The following is a 25651-nucleotide window of genomic DNA, read 5'->3' as shown; positions in this document are numbered from 1 at the left end:
TGATACTTATTCAGATAATTAAGTTTGTAACGAGTACACATTTCTCTTAGCAGTTTTAATCAAAGATAATAGCAAAGCAAATCTTGAAATGTGACTGTGTTGAAATAAGAAATTTTCAATCATAAGCCAGTTTACATTCATCCCTTTTCGTTATAAAACAATCTGATAACATACATACGTCTAAGTATATCCAAGAGAAAAAAATAACAGAAACCACATATTTTGCCAATTCTATTTTCATATTTCAATATTTTACTGACTGTAGATGACAAATGTCAATAAAAATGAATTTCATGACAAACAAGATGACCTCGGCTTTTCCACTGTAAATATGCCTAATTGAGATATTGTTCCACTATCACCTGCTTATGGAGTATATTTCTCCTTACTTATCCGCTCCTCAAGAGTCTGCTCTGAGTACACGACAATTTCAAATAAGGGCATACTTCTCATTGATAAGTTAATGTTCCAGGCGTTTCAACGACCTTGTTTTTTAGAGTCTCTTTTTTCTAAATTGATTGTTCTGAGGGTCTTTGTTTTATCGCCTCTTTATAATTTATATTAAAAATATATATTTTTTTCAACATAAACCATTGTCCATATTTTCACCTTTCAGATTATATCTTCCATTTTAAAGAAAATATTTTTGCAATTGAATTTGAATTAGCAAATGTACATTTCACCTGAACTGAAGAGTCAGGTGATATTTTTTTCAATCAAATGGTACCCGACATTTAACTATCTCCAGTTCTGTTCTTCAAAAACAGGATCAGAATTGTCTTATTAGTATCTCCTTATCATCAGTTTTACAGTCAACAAAAGTTTATCTATTATTTGTTTCGATGTTGCATCGATATATCCATTAAAATACTTGTAAAACCTAATGTAGGCTGTTACCTGACAAGTTAGACTTCAGCAAAATAGAAATCAAAATTACGCTGTAAACTTTCATTTTTTCATCTTTTGAGTCTGTGGAGTGCGTGCATGTGATAAAAAAAACTTAACTACAAAGGTATAAGGAAATGTATACAAATACTGTTAAAATTACATGCATAAGATATAGTTCCAATTAGAGAATTAGCACATGTACATAACAATGTTTACGAATAACATCGAATTAAATAAAACTTAAAATATTTCAAACACTACAAAGACATAAATCCCAAATAAAACATTTTTCAATTTCTACTGAAGCACTACTGTTTCTGACAGAGTTTTAAACAAATGTAAATTATGTACCCCATATCATAAGCATGCTCGATATCTTTCATATCTAATTTTCTAACTGGAGATAACCATCTATGCCTGTGTTTATGTATGTGTTTTGGAGACTTTGGTAATCAGAATGCGTCTCAAGCTTTTCATCGGTTGAAGAAACTATTTCAGAGAGCTCTATTACAAGATCTGAAAATGATGGTCTTTCATCGGGATCGAAATTCCAGCATCTAAGCATTTTATTGTATCTGCGAAATACAGAAAGAAGAATTATTAAGGTTTTGTACCTTTAACCAATTTATAAAAATCTAATAAATGAATCAAGGGGAGGTTTTTTTATATATATGAAATGAAAATATGTCAAATTTCAGTATTTTTTTGGGTGGTAGGGTGGTTGGGGGGTAATATATCTTACAGTATGTCTGGACATTTGGTTGGTTTCGGCAACCGTCTGGAATTCTTTAAGTACTTTAACATGTCCCATCCATCCACTTCCGGGTATGGCTTACTTCCCCTTGTAAGAAGCTCCCACATGGTGACTCCAAAGGACCACTGGTGAAAAATTTAATCGATTTTATGTATTTTACTTACAAATACTGCAATGCACTTCATTATTTATTGTATACTGGTTACGGGGTAATTTTCGCCCCCGTTTTGTTTTCGCCCCTTTCGCCCTTGTCACAAGTGGGCGAATTTAAAACGGGGCGAATTCAAAGAACACAGTATAAATTCTTAAACAGAACTGGGACTGGGCGAATTTAAAACGGGGCAAATTTGTAAGCAAGTATAAAAGGGCGAAAATAACACGGGACGAAAATAACCTTGTATACAGTATTTCCTACATGACAAAATATTCATTTGTATAAAAATTTGGTTGTTGCAAAAGGTAGTTTTGTTTTTAAATTAAATACTTGCATATAAAGGATTGATGTTTCATAAGATTGATCTCATTTGAAATATATCTTTACTGAAGATACTCAATATCTCCCTACCCTTTAATTAAACAATAGACGATGATTATCACCTGGCAACGGAGTTAGAGGGGATATAGTGGCCATCTATGGGTGTGTACATGTGTGGTTGTTTGTGGGTCATGTGATGCTTTGTAATATAATATTCTTAAAATAATATTTTGTTTAAAAACAAAATTCTTTTCTCAATTTCAGAAGAATTCCTTGATCCACCCCATTACGTCGTCATATATACGATGCTTTGTAACCTAAAGATGTCTTGTAGTGGTTGGGGGGATGAATGCCGTCGTAAATTTTGATGCAGTTTAGTATTCTCTTTCAGTTTAAAATCACAAATTATTACATGTGTCAGGCATTAAAAGAAATGGATACTTTGTATGCTATTTAAGTAAACATTTTTCCCAGAAAAAGTAGGCTCTGTCAACCCCCCGTTCCATGTAATCTTAACAGTGCTGACGGTGCTATATAGCAAGAGGAAAATGTTCTATTCAGACAAGAGTTTTGATATTCCTCAAGATTTTCTAGCATTGTGTGAAATAACGTCAGTTTGGATTAACACGATAAAATTTTCCGATACGTTCCGTTGAAGTTTGTAAACTACAAGCACGCCAAATTTACAACTTACCAATCTGTTGAAAAAAATGCATTTTCAGATAAAATGAATCAAATCGAATTTGTTAGAGTACATTGTACTACCTACACCAGTCTTAATTTGTGTTGTCTTTTCTAGTATGTTTTAAGGCATAATGTATTTTTAGCTTTCTGAGCAAAAGACTCAAAGAGCTAAAGCGATGGTCATTTGTGCGGTGTGCGTAAACTTTTCAGAAAATGGGCCTTAAACCAAGAACCCCTTGGCCAATCATTGACAAATCCTTGGCCCAAGAGCAACCATTTACACTAAAGTAAGGGTTGGGACCCCTAAACAAGGGGAGATAATCAGAAAATTAAAACAAAAAATACTGGTTGCTAAAAAACCTTCCTCTCGGGAACCACCGGGCAGATTTCCACTAAACTTATATACAAGAAACAAATATGCAGAAGCTTACAATTTGCACAGGCAATTACCCCAAAGGACTCAAGGTCTCAAGGTAACTTCAAAGTTGACCTAAATTTACACTTAATAAAAAGGTTTATATTTTGCTTACTTAAGCACTAGGATCATAAAATCTTTTAAGTTGATGCATCTTAGGACTTTACATCATGTTAACTCAAAAGTAGGTCACGGTGACCTACTTTTTTAATGTTGGGAACATTTGTTTTCAAATTGATTTTTAGGCATTTTTTGGACACTTTAAGGCCTATGATCATCACTGTTTGTCAGTTAATGCTTCTTGTGATTTCAAACAACGTCAACTAAAAAGTAGGTCACCATGACATACTTTTTGAATCTGACGGCTACTCTTTTCGAAAACATTTAATCCCATTATTTCAGACAGTGAGAAGTTTAGAATCATCAAATCTTGTAAGTTTATGCATCTTGGGGCTCTAAAAGAAATTTTTAAAAAGTAGGTCACAGTGACGTACTTTTAGAATTTTGCAAGCATTTGTTTTCAAATTGTTTAAAATGCATATTTTGAATACTTTCAGACTTATGATCATCAAACATCGTCATTTGATGCATTTTGGGTTTGAAGGGGAACGTTGATCAAAAAGTAGGTCACTGTGACCTATTTTTGACATTTTAGGGCTATATTTAAGCATCTTGGGTACTCATTAACTTAGAATCGTCAAACTTAGTCAGTTGATGCATTTTGGGTTGTCCGAGAATGTCGACTAGAAAGTAGGTCACTGTGACCTTCTTATGAATATCTCAGGTACTTTTTGACTTAGAATCATCAAACTTTGTCTGTTGATGGATCTTAGAATATCGGAGAATGATGACTAAAAAAGTAGATCATGGTGACCTACATGTACTTCTGACATTTTATGGTTATATTATATTTTATGGTTATATTAAAGTATCTCGGGTACTTATTGGCTTACAGTCGTCAAATTTTGTCAGTTGATGCGCCTTGGATTTTCGGAGAATGTCGACCAAAAAGTAGGTCACGGTGACCTACTTTTGAATATCCCAACTACTTATTAGATTAGAATCATCAATCTTTTTCAATTAATGCATCTTGAGACCTCATAAAATTTCAATCAAAAAGTAGGTCCACGTGATTTATTTATGGCATTTTATAGCGATATTGAAATATCTTCAGTCCTAAGTGGCTAAGAGTCATTAACTTTGTAAGTTGATGCATCTTGGGTCCTAGGATACGTAGAGTTTGACGCTTCAAATAGAAGTGATAGATTGTACAATATATAAGAGGAGCGATTCAAGGCCCTTGGGCATCTTGTAAATAAATTAAAAAAAATATCCCTCCCTGTCTTGATCTAAGTATGTTCGTCTACTTATTTTCCTTACAAGATTAAATATTTGTTGGAATAAATTTACTAAACTGATTCAAAACCACTGTGTCCGTCCAAAAGTCAGAGTAATACAATTCAAAATATATCTTAATTCCAGCTGTGATCATGTACGTGAATTAAGCATACAAGTACTTTAATTGTTTTTACTTTTTCAATATCGATTGATATCATTGAAAACTTCATAACTAAGAATTCAATATATAATAATTTCTTATACCACGTCCGATTGTGAGCTGTATATTCCCTTCTCGAGGCTTTCTGGGGCCATCCATTTTACTGGTAGCCTTGTTTTCTTGTTACTACTACTGTAGTAATCTTTCTCATAAATATCACGTGACAATCCAAAATCTGCTACTACTGCATGCCGATCCTCGTTAAGCCTTTTTTAAAAAAGAGGAATAATATACCACATTACGAAATGTGTATAATGGTAAAGTACATGTTTTGCCGTGGGAAACACCAAATGTTTGTCCGATCAAAATATTAAGTAGAAGTGCACATTGAGATTATGTAATAACGTTTCTATTAAAAGCCTCACTACGTTTTATTGCAGCCCGGAGGACCGGGCCGTTCTATACATATAAGTTTAAGTATTGGTGTATGGGGATTGAGGTGGGAGTTATTCAGTATCAATGGTTTTCTAAATATTAAGAAGATTGTTAATCAGAATGTTCTCTCCCTTTATAAATTACGAGATTCATAAAATATTTAGTTTATGAAGTGATTCTGTAAAACTACGAGGGCCGTTCAAAAATTACGCGGACTTGTTGCACAGAAAAAATATTTGACGACATAATCGGGCAAAATGTCACACATAATATAAAAGAATCTTTACTTATATGGTCTTATATGGTCTTCGAAAATTCCTATCAAAATGTTGTAAATTGGTATCAATTTTGAGTGATTTTGCAGGACATATCATTAAGTCATGGAGCAGCAAAATCTTCGACGTCACAGGCATTATAAAACAATATGTGACTGAGCTTTCATTTTCTCAACATTTTCCCAAGAGTACCTGTACAGTTTAAGTTACCTTATCTACTCAACATTCAAACACCATTTCTTGTCAAGCTTAAAATCTATTATACAAGTAACGAATATTCTTTTTTTTTTCTTTTAACACCAATAACTGCAGGTATTTATGAGATATAGTGTGATGTTGGTGACTCTCAATCACGTTCTGTACAGTCCAGATAAAGTTTTCGTCGACAATCTTCTTCCCGTCCTCCCGTATAGCCTTTTACAGAGGTCTAACGGTCTAAAATGTCAATTTGCTATTTGTGGATGAATGTCACGAATGCCCTAGTTAACTACATGTTTTATTACGCATATTTTGGATCTATATTGGCGATATTTCGAGTATTACACATAATTTAACAAAAGTGTGGTGCGCCGTCAATTTAAGAGACGTCATTTTCACAGTCGTTTTCACGGGAATCGCATCAGAGAAAAATCACTATATTTCTGTTATTACTTCAAATATCACGTCAGAAATCTAAGTGCATACTAATAGAACAATTTAAAGATACATTTGGGGAAATTGTCGAAAAATTATAGAAAATTAATAAGTTAAATTTTGGATTCCGCATGCTATTGTTTGAATTTTTTTGTCGTGCTCCGTACCTCTCCATCAGCGATATCAACATACCGATAATTTTAGTAGATTTTTTTTTTGAAATACAGGAATTTTGCCCAAAATTTATTGGAATCTTTAAGATACATATTTCTGTTAAAATTTCATAACTATATGACGTCTGAAGAGTAAATAATAGCACAGTCTGCGTAATTTTTGAACGGCCCTCGTATAAATGTTTTTCATATTTAATATATAAATTTACTATTCATTTACTATCGAAAAAAGGCAGATCCCTTATTTAAAAACATCGAAGTTTACTTACAGCATAAAAACGTTAAATAATTTTAAAGTGAAATACATTTTTGAATATAGGCGATGCACGTGTCTGATTTCAATCTTTATTTTATGCAGCTAAAATTTAGTTGATGATTTAATAAAGTTTAAAAGAGTACTGTTTTTGTTCGATTTTCATCCGACTTTAAATTTGCAAAATGTTCTTGACTATCGTCTCCATCATCTAGACGCATGCCTTTTTCGCACATATTGAAGAGGTTTGATGATCAAGACGATTCATTTCCATTGTTACTTTATTTATTTCCCGGGCGACAATTGATGGTTACATCAATGTTTTCTTGTTCAGTTTTGTAGGAGGTATATTGTGGAATAGAGAGAGCAGAAATGCAGTACAGAGAGAAAGACAGACAAGTCAAGATCTCGGCAAGAAGAGACAAGCGGCAGTACACAGAAAAACTAGCAGATGAAGCGGAAGCAGCCGCTGAAAGGAAGGACATGAAGACTGTCTACATGATTACTAAGAAACTAAGAGGAGACAGAGGACAGAATCAGGACCTCCCACTGAAGGCAAGCGATGGCACACTAATCACTGAAGAGCAAGCCAAGCTAGCGAGATGGAGGGATCATTTCCAGCAGACCCTGAATCAGCCTGACCCACCAGCTCTTGCAGAAATCAGCGAGGCAGAAGAGGACCTGGACATCAATCTGGGACCCATCTCACTACAGGAGGTGAAGGACGCCATCTGCAAGTTGAAGAATGGCAAGGCACCAGGAGAGGATGGAGTCTGCGCTGAGATGTTGAAGGCAGAGGAACAGGACACCCCACGACTTCTTCAAAGTATTCTCCAAGACATCTGGGACAACGAGGAAATTCCAGAAAACTGGAGAAAAGGAGTCATTGTAAAACTCCCAAAGAAAGGGGACCTGTCAGACTGCAACAATTGGAGAGGAATCACTTTGCTGTCCCTCACGAGCAAGATCTTTAGCCGCATCATCCTCCAGCGCACCACCACAGCAGTGGACACCATCCTACGACAGGAGCAGGCTGGATTTAGAAAAGGACGATCTTGCATTGACCACATCTTCGTTCTCCGCCAGATACTTGAGCAGTCGCACGAGTGGAACAGCCCACTTTACCTGGTGTTTGTTGACTTTGAGAAGGCCTTTGATAGCCTTCACAGAGCATCCCTCTGGAGGATCCTACGACACTATGGCATCCCGCAGAAACTGGTGAACATCATCCAGTCCCTCTACGAAAACATCGAGTGCCAAGTAATACATGACAACAAACTGACAGAACCCTTCGGAGTGGATACTGGCGTGAAGCAAGGCTGCATACTGTCTCCAATGCTCTTCTCCCTTGCAGTGGATTGGCTCATGCGCAACGTCACCGAAGGAAGACGGCAGGGCATTCAGTGGACTCTGACCACAGTCCTAGAGGACCTGGACTATGCTGATGACCTGGGGCTTCTATCTAGTAGACATCAGGACATACAGCAAAAGACGGAGACCCTCAGCGAAATAGCCAACACCATAGGACTCAGAGTTAACACCAAGAAAACGCAGGTCATGAGGAAAAATGCCAGAAACACAGACCCAATCACAGTCAACGGGAGGCAGCTGGAGAACGTAGAGGAATTCACCTACTTGGGCAGCAAAATGACAACAGACGGTGATTGCGAGCAAGAGATTAAGACCAGACCCAGCAAAGCCAACCAAGCTTTTGCCATGCTCAAACCCGTTTGGAAATCTACAAGCCTCAGCATCCAGACAAAAATCAGATTATTCCGGAGCAATGTCCTCAGTGTGCTGCTATATGGATCTGAGTGCTGGAAGACCACTGTCACCATTGAGAAGAAACTTGAAGTGTTCCAGACCAAGTGCCTACGTCGCATCATGAAGATCTTCTGGCCCAACACTATTTCCAATGAAAATCTCCGAAACATGGCAAATATGGAGACTCTGGCAGAGATGATCCAAAGGCGACGCTGGAGATGGTTGGGACATGTCTGCCGCATGCCTACCAGCTCCATTACCAGGACAGCTCTTGGCTGGACACCACAGGGGAAGAGGAACAGAGGGCGACCAAAGGAGACTTGGCGGCGCACCATTGAGAGAGACCTGAGGAACAGAGGACTCACCCTGCAGACAGCCCCCAGAGCAGCAGCCGACAGAGCCAATTGGAGAGCCCTTGCTGTCGCCTCAAGTGCCAGACGGCGCAGAGAGGACTGAGTGAGTGAGTGTGATATTGTGGAAAAGATATGGTTACCCCCAATATTTTTTTAAAAGCATGGCAATGTCCAATTTTTATAAATTGAAACCCCGATCGAAAAATAAAACAAGATTTGTACAACGCTCCAGTGAAGATTCTTTGAAGGTATAATTAAGATTTTTTCATTGGTATTGGAGAGAGTGCGTTTAAGAGATGGGTACTCTCAAGTGTTGTGGGCCTATGCAGGGACGGAAAAACGTACGAATGTACGGAAGGACATTCTAATCACAAATACATGTGTTAAGTACTAAGAATATTCAGAGAAAGCAAAATTATAACATCATCAGTTTCTTACATGCAATTTCTAGCCGCCAAATCTCGATGCACTACTCTCTGAATTGACAAATACTCCATCCCTCTTGATATATCCGTAGCAAATTCAACCAGAGTTCTTAGAGTCAGTACCTGAAGAGATAAATACTAGTATATTGTAAAATACGGATTTTCATTCTCAAGTCATCTCTTTTGTATGATAATATGTTATAATGATGGCCACATTAGCCTTAAATCGTCGGCTTGTTCACGTTTTTGTCGTTCCGGATGTAGCAAAGAAGGTCTCCATGTTTCATAAATGGTAAAACAACCAGGGGCATTTCATCCAGAGATAAGCAGATTCCTATCAACGTCATTACATTAGGATGATTGAACTCGTGCATTCTTATAGCTTCATCCAGGAAATTCTCAACATCTATTTCTCTAGGGTTGCTTTCTGTAGATCAAAAATTCGTTAAAATAAAGTTAATTTATAGATAAAGATTAGCTGTTTACGGATCTAAAACTATATATATAACAATACGAATATTACTCAGGCAATCATGTATTTATATTTCCTTCGGAGAACAATTTACATTTTTTATATTCAAATAAATATTGTGAAGTTAATTTTTGAATACACAAAATATTCTAAGATATCCTCCTTGCATTTATAATGGTACTTTGTTAAGTAAAATATAATCTTTTTACACTAATAATAATTATGAAAATATATACGATGTAAAGTCTTGACTGCAACTTTTATTTCTGAATCTTCTGTGTTCGTCAGGGATCCCTCATATACAACACCAAAATTTCCTGAAATGTTTTGTGGAAATTAAACTTCAACAATAATTAGTATAATGCTAAATTCTTGCTCAACAAACAAGACTCAATATATACAGGATTGCAATTCAAAATCTTCAATTACTAATAGCATCGTTATTATTTTAATTCCGAGCTTGTATGTAAGCAGGAGCTCAAAAATAATTTTCTAAAATTACCTGTGTGTCTTGTATCTTGTCAAGAACATCGAATAAAAAATAACTTACCTTTTCCTATCTGGTTGTTTATCTCAAGATTTTCTTTTGAAATAAGAAGTCCTTTGTTTTGTAGTAAAAACAATGTACTTTCATTGACATGAATTGTAAAGGCTGCATCAGTATTATCACGGCCTTTCCACAGTATGTCATATCCTACAAATATTTTTGATTTTTTTTTACAAGATAATAATTGATTGAAAAATACGCAATATACACATATGTACATGTACCTTGTCATTTGATTGAATTGATTGGATTTCTGCATCGATTAACATTAACGCTAACAGATTCCAGTTTTGAGGTAATTTTGAGTTCCATTTTTCTCCCTAATCTTCAGAAATGTTTTCATGAAAGACCAAAATATTAAATTTGTAATGCAAATTTTATCATATGTTATATATGGAAAAGAATAAGCAATTACGTGTCTTACTCATTTAGATTTTCTTAATTTAATGCATCGTATGTTCAAGTCAATGCATAGTTAAGTTTAAGAATCATGTTTACCCGAATCTCCCTGAATATTTTCCATTGATATCCTTGGTCTTTTAGTCGTCTTAATTTTGTTGTGTTTTCTTCGCCAAATTAAGATGAATCCAATAGAGACAAGGAGAATCAGGGACGCAAAAGTGGCCAGGATGATATAGAGAGTATCATTTGATACAGATGTTGCCATTCCTCTTACAGGATATTGAACAACACCAATGACTGTATTGATGTTTCCAACTCTTACCTATTTTCCACATATTAAAAATAGTAAGTTTATTTACAAGAAAGTACTGTGTTAGGATATTGTTCGAAAATTTTGTATCGTTTCCGGGGTATGTTATAAAGAATAAATCAAATTGTTTTAACTTTGTTATTATTTTGACACAGGTATATAGGAATTTACCCTGATGTATAGTTTATCCTCGCTTAAACGTGGCGATGGTTCTTTGTATGGAGGTAAACACTTTAAAGTGTCGCTGAAAAGTTCAAGGACAATACACTCACCACTACCAATATGTACGAAATAGTCTTCTATATCAGTGATAGTGTTCAACTGACTCCCCTGTTCATAAAAATATAATGAATTTCTTTAGATACATTAAGAAAGACACAAATAATCCATAAGCCGTTTCTTTTAAAAGAAAACATGTCAAGTAAAAAATCTAGTTACGAATCAGATATTATTTTCTTCTAAATACACACCTTAACATATATATTCCCGTTTTCTGACGATGGGTCATATTTAAAGGAACGGTTTCCATTCAACTCAAAAATGACAGGATCGCTCACATATATGACCGTCCTTGAAATGACAAACATGAACCCATCGATATGAATAACAATGGTTTGATAAACAATGTCTCTTTTCTTTCTAGTTTGTTGCCCTTCCTGTTGCATTTGTGGAAATTTGCAGTATAAAAGAACTGAACTTTGTCTACTGCATTTCGGTCCTTCCTGAAAAGAGGATAATAGATCTTAAGTAAATTCAGTGCTATTAACTATTGACTTTTCAGACATTTTAGAAGAATAATTAAATTATATTTCATATTATACATATCAAACGAGTTAAATGTAACCTTTTATTTTTAACTACTACATTTGTATAATAATGAAGGAAAGACAACATTTGTATCATAGAGAACAGTGAATGTACAATTTTGATTTATGAAATGATCTAATAATGCCTGATTCTTAAGGTTCCATTTCAAAACACCGATATTGAATAGTCGAATATTTACAATTTGGTGTATAAATGACTCATAAAGTTTGGATGGTAATGTAGTTGTTTCTTCATATTCATGTAACTGATTTCTCATACCTGTTTACAAGACTAAATGTTCATTTGCCAACTGACAATATGCAGTTGTTGATACATGTAATTAGAGATTCGTATTTAAAGTAATTTTCTTTTCAATCAAAGTATAGGTTAATTGTAAATGGTAATCCATTTAGAATTGTTTAATAGTCCTTGGTTTGAACTTTGATACTCAATTCCCAAATAATCTATGCTAAAAGTATAACTAAGAAAAAAAAAACTAATAAATGTGTTTTAAACTAATCTAAGAGCACGAAGATTGTTTTTTTTTAAAATCTATTCAGAATGATGAACAAAAGTGAGATAACATCAACTTACAATACTTGACTCTGACAAGCTAATCAAAATATTTTCGATGACATCAACAAACCCCTGTCCGTGCACATGAAATCCAAGTCCGCCACTAAAAATAAACAATAAATATTAATTATTTTCTTTGATTTATGTAAGCATCCCCTGTCTACCATGTATTGATCTGATAGACAGAACACTTCGTATTTAAATCAGAATAATTTCAGCTGTAACTTGTTTTATTACAAATTCTAACATTTGAAAGCTCTTTTTAATTACGAAAACAACTCTAAGGTGCGCTATATCCAATACCCCTAAGCACCACTTTTTACGTAACATTTTGGTTGAAATATTCAAGCTAAACTATTTTGTAAATAATGTATCTATGGAAATCGGTGATGTTTTAACAAAGATGTAGACTTCATTTAGTATACTTCAACATAAAAGTTCGCAATACTTAAATTAGTAATAAAAGAAATAAGATACCTCATAATACTTTTCATGTTGGTTGATGGAGGTGTTGTTCCATTTATGTACGGGTTCGGGAGATATGTCAAATAAGTGTCTGTTAATTCCGTGACAGTTTTTGAATCGAACACTACTTGTACTACATGCTGACCCAAAACATCAGATTTCTCTGGAATACAGGATATTTCCCCGTCGTCTGTTGATTGATCTACATCTCTATATGTCAAAATTAATTGAAAATAATATGCATACACTTTATGAACATAACATCATCGAAGCTGACATGAATATATTATATTTGTACATGTATACATACATGGTGCACGTTTTGTTTTGTCCAAAAGAATTCAAAGGCGACAGTATCACTTGGTATTTTCTGTTTCCAATGTTGATGTTATGTCCAGCTATCCGTATTAAACGGCCTCCAGATTTAATGACGGACTCCGGGGATATACCAGTTATTTCTGGAGCCTAATAATATATTTTAAGAAAAAGGGTCTTTCATACATAGATACAAAAAAGAAGGTACCGTTTTAGCTTTATTGTGCCTTAGAAAGAACTAACGCCAAAATCTGCATGATTTGGCCCTGTCAATTCCTGAAAATCAAACTTCATCATTAAGCAGCGAAACTTTGGCCAAATATTTATTAGGTGTTTAACCTTTGGTCGCCGTCTTGATTTTTGGGAAGGAAACAGCACGTGCTTTATCATAAACATCAAAACCGGATGCGGTAATGCAAAAATACCGAGTTTCAAAGAAATTTAGACCTTTGTACAGCGATTTTTTGTAGGCGCCAACCTTGAACCATGATGAAATTTTAAACACAGTTAAAATGATACATGTTATTCCATAATTCATTTGGTTTTTGATGGTTCACGTGTGGCGCCCTACTTAAATGATACTTTTCAGTACTTTGATGCCTGACTTGAGTAAAAGATAATTTCCGGATTTTTTTCTCTCAGTACGGCCTAGTATAAATAGAGGTTAAACTTAATTAGTCATATTAAATGATTTATTTTTTAATAATTTATTGAGGCCGTAAATAAATTTTAAAGGATATAAAATCCACTCGATATAAAACTTGCGTCTGTGAAAAATAGGAATTTCCGATCCCGATGTGATAAAATAACTGACTATCCAGAATGCAGTTACAATCGACTGAAGATAGAGAAGTTTACATGACTTTGTTGTGGTGAGTATCTTTTATATTCTTCTAAACAAAAAAGTAAAGTAAGCTTTAAAATACACATGCATCAATATAATAGGATGATTCTGAGCTGATAATACATGGACCGCTCGCTTGACCCATATGTCGTCTGCAGTGTGATCTACTGTCAGATTAGTCCGAAAAATCTGACGTTTTCCTGGCTTTTTTACGATTTTGATATTTTACTTTCCTGGCATGTAAACTATTAAGATCGTAAAAAAAGCCAGGAAATCGGACTATTCCTGGTATGTAAACTATCAAGATCGCAAAAAAGCCAGGAAAACGTCGGATTTTTCGGACTTCTGTCAGCATGGTATGCAATAATGCATATCTATATCAAAGTTTATTGTAGTACGTGTGATTGAGATGCAAAAAAGATCGGCATAAGTCTAAATTAAGATTTTATTCAAATCTGTATGAAATGTTAGGCATATGAATATCTAGTAAGTTCATTTTAAATTTCACACCAATATGATGAGCAATGATAACACTGGAACATGTCAATCTGAATCCCCTCTTTCTTTTTTTTTATTAAAGTACAGCACATATTTACCATGTTTACAAGACCATATATCAATGTAAAAATATTAATTTATATTTTAATAGTCATAATTTACAAAAAATAGACACATTAACACAGATATTCAACATCAGGGGGTGTTTTGTTTTTGTTTTCATGAGTTACCTCTCTTTGAAAAATTCACGTTCTATTTAAATACATTTTTAATGATTTTTCTTTAATAATGATTTTTTCTTAAAATAATATAAACAACAATGAAAATAATAGCATGTTTAAGCAAATTTATCAGAATATAAATAGTAGTAAATATTTTAAAATAATAAACAGCCAAAATCAATTTTATTATTATAATTCTGCAACTTTTTTATTGTTGTTCATAAATTAAATATAAATTGCTGGAATGGGGAGTGGATCTCAAGGCGTGTGCATATATAAAATAAAATGAAAAGAAGTATGTATTGTAGAAAACCACGGTAAGAAATTAATAGTTTCGAAGGATTTATAAAACAAAAATAAAGCAACAGTATTTGAGGTGGTTAAACTCAATCAAATATCTTTAAAGTATTCCCAGAGGAAGAAGACAATTTTTGTATAATGATGTAAAAATTCATGTCCTTCCTCAGGCAAAGTTTTAACAATATGTAAGTCCATGAATCTGAGCATACATGGGATGAAATTTTTATTGTAATTCTAATCTGGATGAGATTGAGAAGATATTTTCAAAAGATTTTAATCAGCCGTTTTGGCTGTAGTTTAAGATAAACTAGAGGTACTGTGAGCAATGAGCTCACTAAATGATACACCCCCCCCCCCCTCCCATATGAATATAATGGCAGTCTCCATGTTTTGCTCTGGAAAATCAAAAATATATGTCAGGTAAAAAAGTAAAATAGGAGGTGCACAATGGCAATATGTAATAAAGATAAAGGTTTCATTAAATTTCCTTCAGTGGTATGAGAGGAGCTAGTTGCGGATAAGAGATGGGTACCCCAAAGCATAACGGACGGACAGACAGCTAGACAGACGGACGGATGGACATACCGATTGCTATATACCCTCTCGCTTTTCAAGCGGGGGTATAATTATGGCAGTAAAATAAAAAAAAAAATCATTTTATTCAGTTGGAAAGGTAAAACGAATTATTTTTCATAATTAGCCTGAATAATAATTTATAAAATGTAAATGTTCTTGTATTTAATTTCAGATAATGCCCGGACACAAAACTGAATACTTCAACTGTGTATTGTGCTCTAAAAGAACAAAACCCAATGAAAGGAGGCATCTTGACAAAGGCATAAGAAAATATTTAAGAAAAAGGTTTATGGTGGAAGGAAGGGAAAATTCTGTCATCTGCAGCAAATGTAGAAGCAATTATTACAGAGATGTTTCATGCCGCAAATCATCTGCAACACCCTGCTCTACCACAATTCACAGGGAATGTCCAGCCCCCGAAACAAATGACAACAGAAAACATCTCTCCAGTCCACCATCTGTATCCTTGCACCTAAAATCCACTGCAAAGACTCATGCCTATTGTATCGTTTGTAAGAAACCAGGGCCCAAATTGATAGTAGTGTCACCAGAATGCCGCACATCTGTTTTTATTGAACACAATATATTAATTCCATCTGGAAATAGATGTTGTCCTGGTCATGTGGAAAATGAACGCTTCACAACTGATGCTATTCAGCAATTACCAACGACAGACAATGCATTTGTTAACAGAACTACCATCCTAAGTTTACTTCAAGAGATGCGTGTATTATGTCATAAACATGACAAGTCTTATTTGGACTTTGATGACACCACGACTCTGACCGATACAGACTATTTGTCTTTGCTGGGACTCAACAAGGAAGATTTCCATACAATATGTGACGCTGTGAAAGATGAAGTGAAACCAACACCATCTAGGAGTCTAAGAGAATCTGTTGCCATATTCCTGTGCAAATTAAAGACTGGCTTGTCAAATCAAATACTGTCAACACTTTTCCAAACTTCCAAATCCAGTTTAAGGAGGGCTGTTAGTGCTGTAAGAGCAGCATTGATGATCAGCTTTGTGCCACACCATCTTGGGTTTGAACACATAAGAAGAGAGGAAGTCATCGAAAACCATACACGACAGCTAGCACAGACACTGTTTGGTAACATCGACAAGAAACAGGCCATATTGGTACTGGATGGCACTTACATATACACAGCTAAGAGCAATAATTTCCACTACCAAAGACGTTCTTACAGCATCCACAAGGGGAGACCACTAATCAAGCCTATGGTTATCGTGACTACTACTGGTTACTTTGTCTCAATCTTAGGACCATACCTTGCTGATAATAAAAACAATGATGCATCAATTCTCCAACACATCATCAAAACAAATGCTGAAGATATTCGGAGCTGGCTAAGTGAAGACGACATCTTTATTGTTGACCGCGGGTTCAGAGATGCTTTGCCTCTGCTTGAAGATCTTGGAATCCAGGCAGAAATGCCCCGATTTCTGCTCAAGGGACAAAACCAAATGACTACTGATGATGCAAATATGAGCAGACTTGTGACAAAGGTAAATAACATGTAAATTCTCGCAATAAAGTTATTTACAATTTCTTGTGAAAATATATTACTATGAATAAGTTTTGAAAAAATATTTTTTAGGTCAGATGGGTAGTGGAATCTTCAAACGCACGTATCAAGAGGTGGCGATATTTGGACAAGACACTACCCACTAATCAAATTCCCTTCATCGGTGACTATGTCAGGATAATTTGCGCACTCTCAAACAGATTCTCTCCACCCCTGAGTAAAAGTAACAGCACTGAGACTGATGATGCAGAGGCAGCAAAAATGCTCTATCTGTCCAAACAGGTATTTAAGTAATGCACAATTGATTTATTGTATAATACCTTAATGTACTAGTAATTGAGCAGCTGCAAAAATCTGCATTTAAGTATACATTTAACTTTTTTAAATTTCATCTTGCTCATCTCCCTTGAATACATCTGAGTATATATTAAGTTATAATAACATGCGTATGGCTTTCTTAATAGGTGAATAATCTCAAACGAATGGTTCAAGAGAATGGACTTAACAGAAGATCTACTCAATGGCAAACAGTTCTTGAATGTGAAATTTAGAATTTCCCCATGTTGGATGAGGATCAGTTGCGGAATTTGACTTGTGGCACCTATCAATTGAAGCTCTCTCGTAGCTACATTCAAGAACACATTGAGGGAGGATGTGATATTTTCTTCCATAAAGAAAATGATAGGCTCCTAAAGGTGAAAATTCAGAGTCGGCACACATCATCAAAGCAGTATTTAGTTTGGATTGAGTATTCTGATTACTCTGTAGAGGCATGGTATTGTACCTGCAGAGCGGGTGCCAGAGTTGTAGGCATGTGCTCTCACATAGCAGCCATCATTTGGTACCTGGCAAAAGGAAGACATGAACAAAGGACATATGGTGTGCGTGACTGGAGTGAGCATGTCCTTGATGCAGCTGAGATCCCACCTGCTTTGGATGAGTCTGACAGTGATGACAGTAGCTGTGAAAGTGTTCCCGAGGAGTGAACAGTTAGTTAATGTTCATTGTATTTTATTCATTGTTATTTTATATACATTGTATCTGTTGTATATATGTTTTTAAAAAAAATTATGTTATTTTTTCAATTTACTTGTTTAATCTGCGGTGTGAGTTTTAAGTCGGATGCGGAAATTGGGCCGCTCTGCATGTAGTGTATCATTTTTTAATTTACCTGTTTATAATCTCATGTAAAGTGTTATTTTTCAATTTACCTGTTTATAATCTCATGTGTGAGTTTTAAGTCGGATGCGGAAATTGGGCCGCTCTGCATGTAGAGTATCATTTTTTAATTTACCTGTTTATAATCTCATGTAAAGTGTTATTTTTCAATTTACCTGTTTATAATTTCATGTGTGAGATTTATGTCGGGTGTGATATTGTAGCAATAATCAGTAAAAAGACATAGCTTGACTTTGCATATTCACATTTTCTGATTTATGTATTTTCATGATTTACCTTAAAAATATGTTAAAGTGAAGTTTACTTCAATATTTCATGTATTGTTATGAATACTATTGGAGCAAGAAATACAAATGTTTACAAAACTGATAATTTTGTTGTTATTATTATTTTAAACTGACACTGTTACATTTGTGAAATGGTAAACAGCGTTACTGCTTATGAAGTATATATATTTTCTTTAGAGAAGTACAGACTATAAGAAAAGCAAACACTAAACTCTTTTCCATGCCTCAGAATTTCTTTGAAAATACCATGATAAATTGAGATTTATATAAAAATAATTGAATTTTCTCCTCTTTAGAATATATATATGTTTATTACTAATTAAGTTCACATCATGACGTTTAAGTATATGTGATTGACGTCATGACGTTAAAGTAAGTAACGGCAACGTCATGACGTTGTAGAATTAACATTGAGAACAATACCAAATTCAAACAGCTGTAAAAATAAAACTAAAAGAGATATTGTTAAAAAATAAAATGTTATATAATATACTAATCTAAGAGCATTGTTTGAAAAAGTTTCATCCGTTTCGATGACAGGGCGGATTTTTGTACATTCTGGCTTAAGTCCTTTAATGGTTTAAAAAAGGGTTGAAATTGGCTAAAAAATTAGTTTGTATTTATGACTGAGAAAGATCAGGAAACAATGTGGTATGAAGGCGTACCATTTGGAAATATGACGTCATTAATTCGATGCATATCTCTATTGTAATCAGAAAAAGTCTCAAAATGACCGATTTTAAGGGTAATTTTCCTCCAGAAAAGAGTGTCAACAGCCTTCGCTCACTTTAGTTTTTGTATATGTTCAAAATTCAATGAAAAATCACATATTCCAAAAACTTCATGGGCGATACCTGTGGATAATATACTCTGAAGAAATTTCATACAAAACATTTAAGAAAATAAGGAAAATTCACGTTTATGACATTATATTTAGCATTTACAAATGCATGTGAGAAATATGAACTGTAAGATTTTTTTTTTTCTTAATGGAATTTCAATGATTCAGAAAATATTTCTAAATCAGTTTAATTTTTCAAAAAAATTAAATGGGCAATATCTGTATTGAAACCATACCATGTTCTTACCGTTAAATGCTTAATACTTTGAATATATATTACGGAAAATAATCTATCAAAGCCAATTTAAGTTTGTTATATAAGGAACTGTTGATTCCATTTCCATGTTAAGTGTTTAAAATTCTATCGAGGCCGGTTTTTTTCTTTTTTAGAGTTGTTAAACAGCAGATGACCGTTTACGTCTTCGTGTGCGTGAAGCTAGAGAAGACCTCTTATTTACTACTTCAAGTTGCAGACAACATTTATATTCATACGTACACGGAGGTGAAAACCTTCAGTTTTTTAAACTAAAATTATAGAGTATATATTGCACAGGCGGTGTTTGATATGAAGTTTAGAATGTATTACGGACATTCAAAAGCATCTTTTTAAAACCAAGTTATAGAACTACATATATTTTATACAAATGGATTGCAAAGTGACTTGTTCATATCGCCTTTTACATCTATATCGTACTCATGCAGTTTGTAAAACTGAACACGATGTTAGGCACACGTACTAGAAAAACTCTAAAAGGCTCAGATCTACAATGTTTATCCTCAGTACCGACTGCAATATAGGTATACAGATCCAATTTTTTTTTTTACCTTATAATGAAACTTTACTGTTCTATTCGACCAGTGTCCCGAAACAAGTACCATAACATCTCCGGAAAGAGGTCTATTAATTTTTCCAGTTTTACACTGCAAACTTCAACCAAAGCATTAAAAATAAATATATACATATATATATATATATATATATATATATATATATATATATATATATATATATATATATATATATATATATATATATATATATATATTATATTTAGCTAAAGGTACATACAAAGCAACGCAGAAGGTTATTATTAATTTTGTATACAATGTACTCAATATAAGCAGGAAATAATTATTCTATCAGTATTCAAAAACATCTCCTATTTGTTTCCAAGTACCGACAATTCAAAAGACCAATTTCGAGGGGTTATCAAAAATACTGAAACCCGTCTTCCTTGATGACTTAATCCTCACTTGATGAAGCATTCTTTAACTTTATTAAAATTTTCATTCAATTAAAAATTTTACCTTGTTTGAACAAAGTGCAGATTTGAACATTTAACACCAGCAACTGTCACATTTGTAACCTCTGCTAGAGATGCACCTAGATTTCTTCCTTCTATTTTGATCAATGTGCCTCCTCCTATTGGTCCATCAGTTGGCTCAATCTTGTGTCATTAAACCGGAATATAAATGAATAATAAAACGAACATACATGTACAAACGAATAAATAATTAGATTTAAAAGAACACCGTATGAATTCATTCAGAAGAAAACCAAAAAAGTTTATAATTTTATGGTCATTTTTAGTGCTGAAACTGCATTGCTGTCTTTGTTCTTGAAAATTTGTTGAAGTCAAATTGTCAAGTATGCTTGCTTTTCATGATATATAATTTTTTTTTTGTTTCTTTCTTTTTTTTTTTACACAATCTGCCTGTAGAGCAGTGAATTTGAAATTGAGATTTTGACACTAATAAGGCTGAAAGTAAAAATTTGTACTTGTAGATGTAAAACTAAAGGTGTTTGTGGTATACGTCTTTGCGTTAGACACTCTTTTATTTTAATTCATTATTTAATGATAGTTTACGTTTATCAGCGGCGTTGGTAAATTATCCAATTAAATTTTCTTTAAAATGTCTAAATTTCCCGAGAAATGGGTTATATGCTTCCTTAACATTTCTCGCGTACAAAAAGTTGAATTTTAGACTGTTGTGCATACAAGGGTAGATCCAAAAGTTCATGGAATTTCTTCATATTTTATTCCTTTTTAAGTGAAATTGGTTGAAAGTTACAAATTAGAATATAGACACTAGCTGAATATTTTAAATGAATAAAAACATTTTAAATACTATATGGCAGTTGCCATGGCAAGGGTTGTTTGGAAATGCAGGGGAGACATTAAAGCTTTTATTATCGTTTTTATTCTAAATACGAGAAATGAGAATAAAGCCACCCTATGTAGTATATGAAACGAAAATTGTGTCATTATTACGATTGCTTGATCTTTTATAAACCTTTGTGTGAAAGTTTTACTTATTTTACTGTACATTTAGTTTATAAGTTCGTGATTTATTGCTCATCTTAAAGTTGTTAGACAACGTCAAATTTCGGTCAAGTTATAAGTTTTGTGAAAATTCCGGGATCACTCTGTCTTAAACGCGTATATTTTTGACATATAGTGGCATGAGAAATTCAAGAAAAATAGAACGTCCATGGACATTAATTAAAGGTGTGGCCGCCTTTTGGGATGTTTATCCCCGTAGATAAATTAAAAGCGTTAACGGACGTTGTCGGCTGGCGGGGGGTTCTTAACATTGCTACTGAAATTGTAACATCATATGGGAAGATGGGAAGTATTTTGAAATATGAGTGGAAAATGAAGATAATTTGATTCAAGAGGATATCTAGACCTTTCTTGAGAAAAATGAATAGAGAAAAGGCAGCATTTGTAAAAATTACGTACTTGAATTGTACATTAGGGTAAGATGCTTCTATAATGTGACGTTACATATCAAACTTAACGTAATGTCAAAGTTTCCCCCGGGTTTCACAACAATCCGTTTTTTTAGAAAGCTCGTGTGACCTTATTCGTAATTGGAAAGTTGTGAAATTTTCAAGTATTATTGCTTTATGACTCTTTATTATAAATATGCCTGCTGTTTGCTTTCATCAGATCACGAAAAAATTTCAGAAAGAAATTCCAAGAACTTTTGGATCAACCCTCGTAGGTGTAAAAAAGTAAAAAAAATGATACCTTGTCAATTTCAGGTGGAGAACAAATGTGGTTATCTGTACATCTTTCCCTTTCCACACAACCATTGCGCTCCCCACACCAGACACAATTTAATCCTTCAACCAATTTCAGGTACTGACATTTGCTACAGTCTCTTTTATCAGGAGACAGGTATTCGCACTTATAAGCTACATGTAAATTTTATAATAAAAATATTTGTGAGAAGATCCAATTGGATATTTCTATCGGGTGAAATGAGTAAATCTTTAATATTTTTAAATATATATCAAACACTTAAACTATGTGAAGGCAAAAAATTAAATGCAAACTACTTTTGAAAATTTCTCTTCCATTGATTTTATTTTTCGTACTGTTTATTGGTGGATCATAAACATAATTTATTGATTTATTTAATTTATTGATGGAACAACAAGATACGTGTACGTCTTTAAATAGTACCTGATATAAACGTGTTATTTCCAAATGACTCTAAGTTCCTGGACGGTACATTACGACCATATTTGAATAGAACGTGAAAATTCTTCGTTGATTCCTCTTTCGAATATGATAGCTGAGTAGGGAATAAAATATCCATGTAAGAAAAAGAAATGTGTGCGAAGAAATATGTACTGCTTTCTGGAACATTTTGCCTTCGATTTATATTCAACATAATTTTTAAGCTTTAATTTCCCTTAGATATCCTTCACTGTGGGTTGTTACTTTATTTATTTGTGCTCTTTGATTATCATTTTCAACTTTAAAATATTGCTCAGATAGTATCCTGAAAATTAACGTTTAATTCTTGGGTAAGTGATAAAGGTATATGATGTAGAATGGTATGTTCTATAACGTTTGATAGCAATCTAGTGCTTTGGCATCTCAAATCTGTCCACCACAGGAACGATTACATAAAGAATACGATCCAATATTTCATAGTTTTGAAAATGTTCGGTTAAAGGTCTCAATTGTTCATGATGCCAAAAAAAATTCTTAATACTATTTATTTATTTATTTTTTTTTTTTTTTTTTGCTTTATACATGTATTATAAACATAGATCTACGGATTATAACCTTTTCTTATAAAATCTTTAAATATTATATGTAATTTGACCTTAAAAGTTCTAATTAAACTATATCCACGAAATCGAGAATTGCAATAAATTACGAACTGCGAAAAAAAAAATCTTTCAAATGATTATTATTTGATAACTGACGAATTCATTGTATTTATCTAAAATTGTTTTCAATCGAAATACCAGTAAGTTAAATCAAAGTATGTCGCTAATAGTATGTCATTTCCTGGAGATAGAAAAGTGGAAGTCACATGCATATGGAGTATTAAAGACTTGTTTCTGTAAACCGTCTTGCAAAATATAACGGTAATCTTCAAGGGAGAGGATATAATCAGCCATAATATAGTTTTTTTAAATTAGATAAATTTTACTCCTGATTGTCACTCTGAAAGTCACTAAAATTGAAATAATTCTTGAATAAAAAAAAATTTCCTGTTAAAATGTAGAATCATGCTTTTTGATATCAAAGTGTTAGGGCAAAAGTTACACAAAGCAATGGTAACTTTTTCAACCAGAACACGTAATATTTTTTTCCTGATTTGCTTACCTGTATATCTTGGCAAATGATTGATGTTATATTTACTGACGCTGCATACATGACTTCATCGATGAGACATTGATACGTTAATCCAGTCTAATGAATGATAAAAAAAACCCCAAAATATCAATAAATATCTGTTCTAAAATATAAAATAAGTACTGCCGGAAAGTTATACAATCCTTAGTATAAAATAAAATAACAGAATAAATCAGCAGTGAAATAATATTAGCAGTGTATGAAACTGGCACAAGCTTCAATCTTATCTTTCATAATTAGATTGTGTACATGTACATATTTTCTTCTGAAAAAGCATATACGTACTATTAAATTTCTTCCTGGGAAAGTAACATTTTGTTTGCTTCCAAACGAAATCCGTGCTGTTTTGTTTAAAACCACAGGACAAATCTAAAAGAATGATTTTTTTAACCTTCAGAAAAAAGTACGATACATCAAGCAAAAATGCTTTGCATTACTGACTTTGCCGCTAAATGTTTCTAAATACATCTTGCTTGTATTATAAATTATATGCAAACATTAGATCACATACATGTATATATTCACGTTAAAAAATGTCAACATCTTACAAAATAGATAGCGTCTAATCTAGCCTTTACTCAAGAGTACTAGTTGCTATGCAAAATTTCATTGCGAAAGCTCAATGATGTGGTTCTCAAGATATCATGCGGAAACGGAAGTGTTAGAAATAGACAGAAATACGGATGGAAAAGTGGACGGACAGACTCAAATTAATATTCCTTATTATCAGTGAAAACGGGGAACAAATTGTTCATTTTCATCAATGCTTTTTTTTGTTCACTTAATTATTTTACATTTGTATCCCGTGTGACAAGAACTTTCATTGGATACCAACAGCTTTGACCCTTTGTGAGAAGACTTTTCATTGAAAACCACGAACTTTGACTGTTTGACCTTAAATTTTGAACTTAAAAAAAAAAACTTGACCATAACTTTTAAAGGGTTAGCGCTAGGGCTTTCATACTTCACTTATTGAATCCTTCTCACAAGACCTTTCATTTCATATCAACAACCTTGATCCTTTGACCTTCTTTTCGACCTACCTTATCCTTGGTCATAACCTTTGAACGGTAAGGGCCATGGCTTTCATATCATAAATATGTAATCTTTATGACAAAACCTTTCTTTTAAAAACGAACAACTTTGATTTTTTGACTTTGACACAGGAGTTTGATGTACCTTTCAAAAGAATATCCTCGGCCATATATTTTGAACAGGTAGTGTTAGAATATTTTTCATATTGTATTTCCTGTAAGACCATACTTTGGGTATAAATATAATTTAATTTGCATTTAAGAAAAGTTTCATCTCCGCTATGTTGCCATACGGGGGCACAAGTGTTTCACAAACACATCTTGTCACATCTGTTCTAAAATTATATATCTGAATTCTGTAAACAAAATGATTTTTTTTAAATAAGTACATTTTTTGTAACATCTATTTTTTCCTTCGAGTGTAAAGTACTTTACCTCTATTTGACTCTCACCAGGCTACGAAAAAAAAAATGAAATCTGTTATACAAGCAAATATTGTATCTCTTTTATTCGTGATGAAATAAAAATAAGATATAATTCTTTGATATACCATTAAATACTTTTAGTAATTTTCTATGTTCAAATACTTTAATAGATGAATAAATTATTTAATTATAATGCATAGATAAATAATTAAACATAATTTGTCATTTACCGAAGGCGTACAGTCTCCCCTAGCTCGGTAACATACCACGTCCGTTGAACACCAATAACAACTTGTTTTTAAGTTTTCAAGACAC

The 25651-nt window shown here is 33.4% G+C and overlaps 1 protein-coding gene across 1 annotated transcript; it reads right to left on the bottom strand.

The window, feature by feature from the left end:
- Positions 1 to 1056: 1056 nt before the first annotated feature.
- LOC134233460 (macrophage-stimulating protein receptor-like) lies at positions 1057 to 25651 on the bottom strand. The gene is made up of 21 exons (XM_062715430.1): positions 25567 to 25651; positions 25347 to 25367; positions 24163 to 24246; positions 23848 to 23934; positions 22687 to 22798; positions 22249 to 22415; positions 20522 to 20661; positions 20039 to 20141; positions 12915 to 13069; positions 12617 to 12814; positions 12158 to 12242; positions 11227 to 11478; positions 10928 to 11086; positions 10543 to 10768; positions 10048 to 10191; positions 9734 to 9814; positions 9268 to 9452; positions 9039 to 9148; positions 4819 to 4981; positions 1631 to 1767; positions 1057 to 1463 (listed from the first exon to the last, which is right to left on the bottom strand). Exons 4-21 carry the CDS (start codon positions 23896 to 23898, stop codon positions 1274 to 1276), a joined length of 2658 nt encoding a protein of 885 aa, XP_062571414.1. The 5' UTR covers positions 23899 to 23934; positions 24163 to 24246; positions 25347 to 25367; positions 25567 to 25651; the 3' UTR covers positions 1057 to 1273.

The sequence above is a fragment of the Saccostrea cucullata genome, unplaced genomic scaffold, assembly GCF_032062105.1.
Source record: "Saccostrea cucullata isolate Sc308-1 unplaced genomic scaffold, CSIRO_AGI_Scuc_v1 ctg3869, whole genome shotgun sequence".
Taxonomy (NCBI): Eukaryota; Metazoa; Mollusca; class Bivalvia; order Ostreida; family Ostreidae; genus Saccostrea; species Saccostrea cuccullata.
This window is presented reverse-complemented; position numbering and strand designations above follow the sequence as displayed.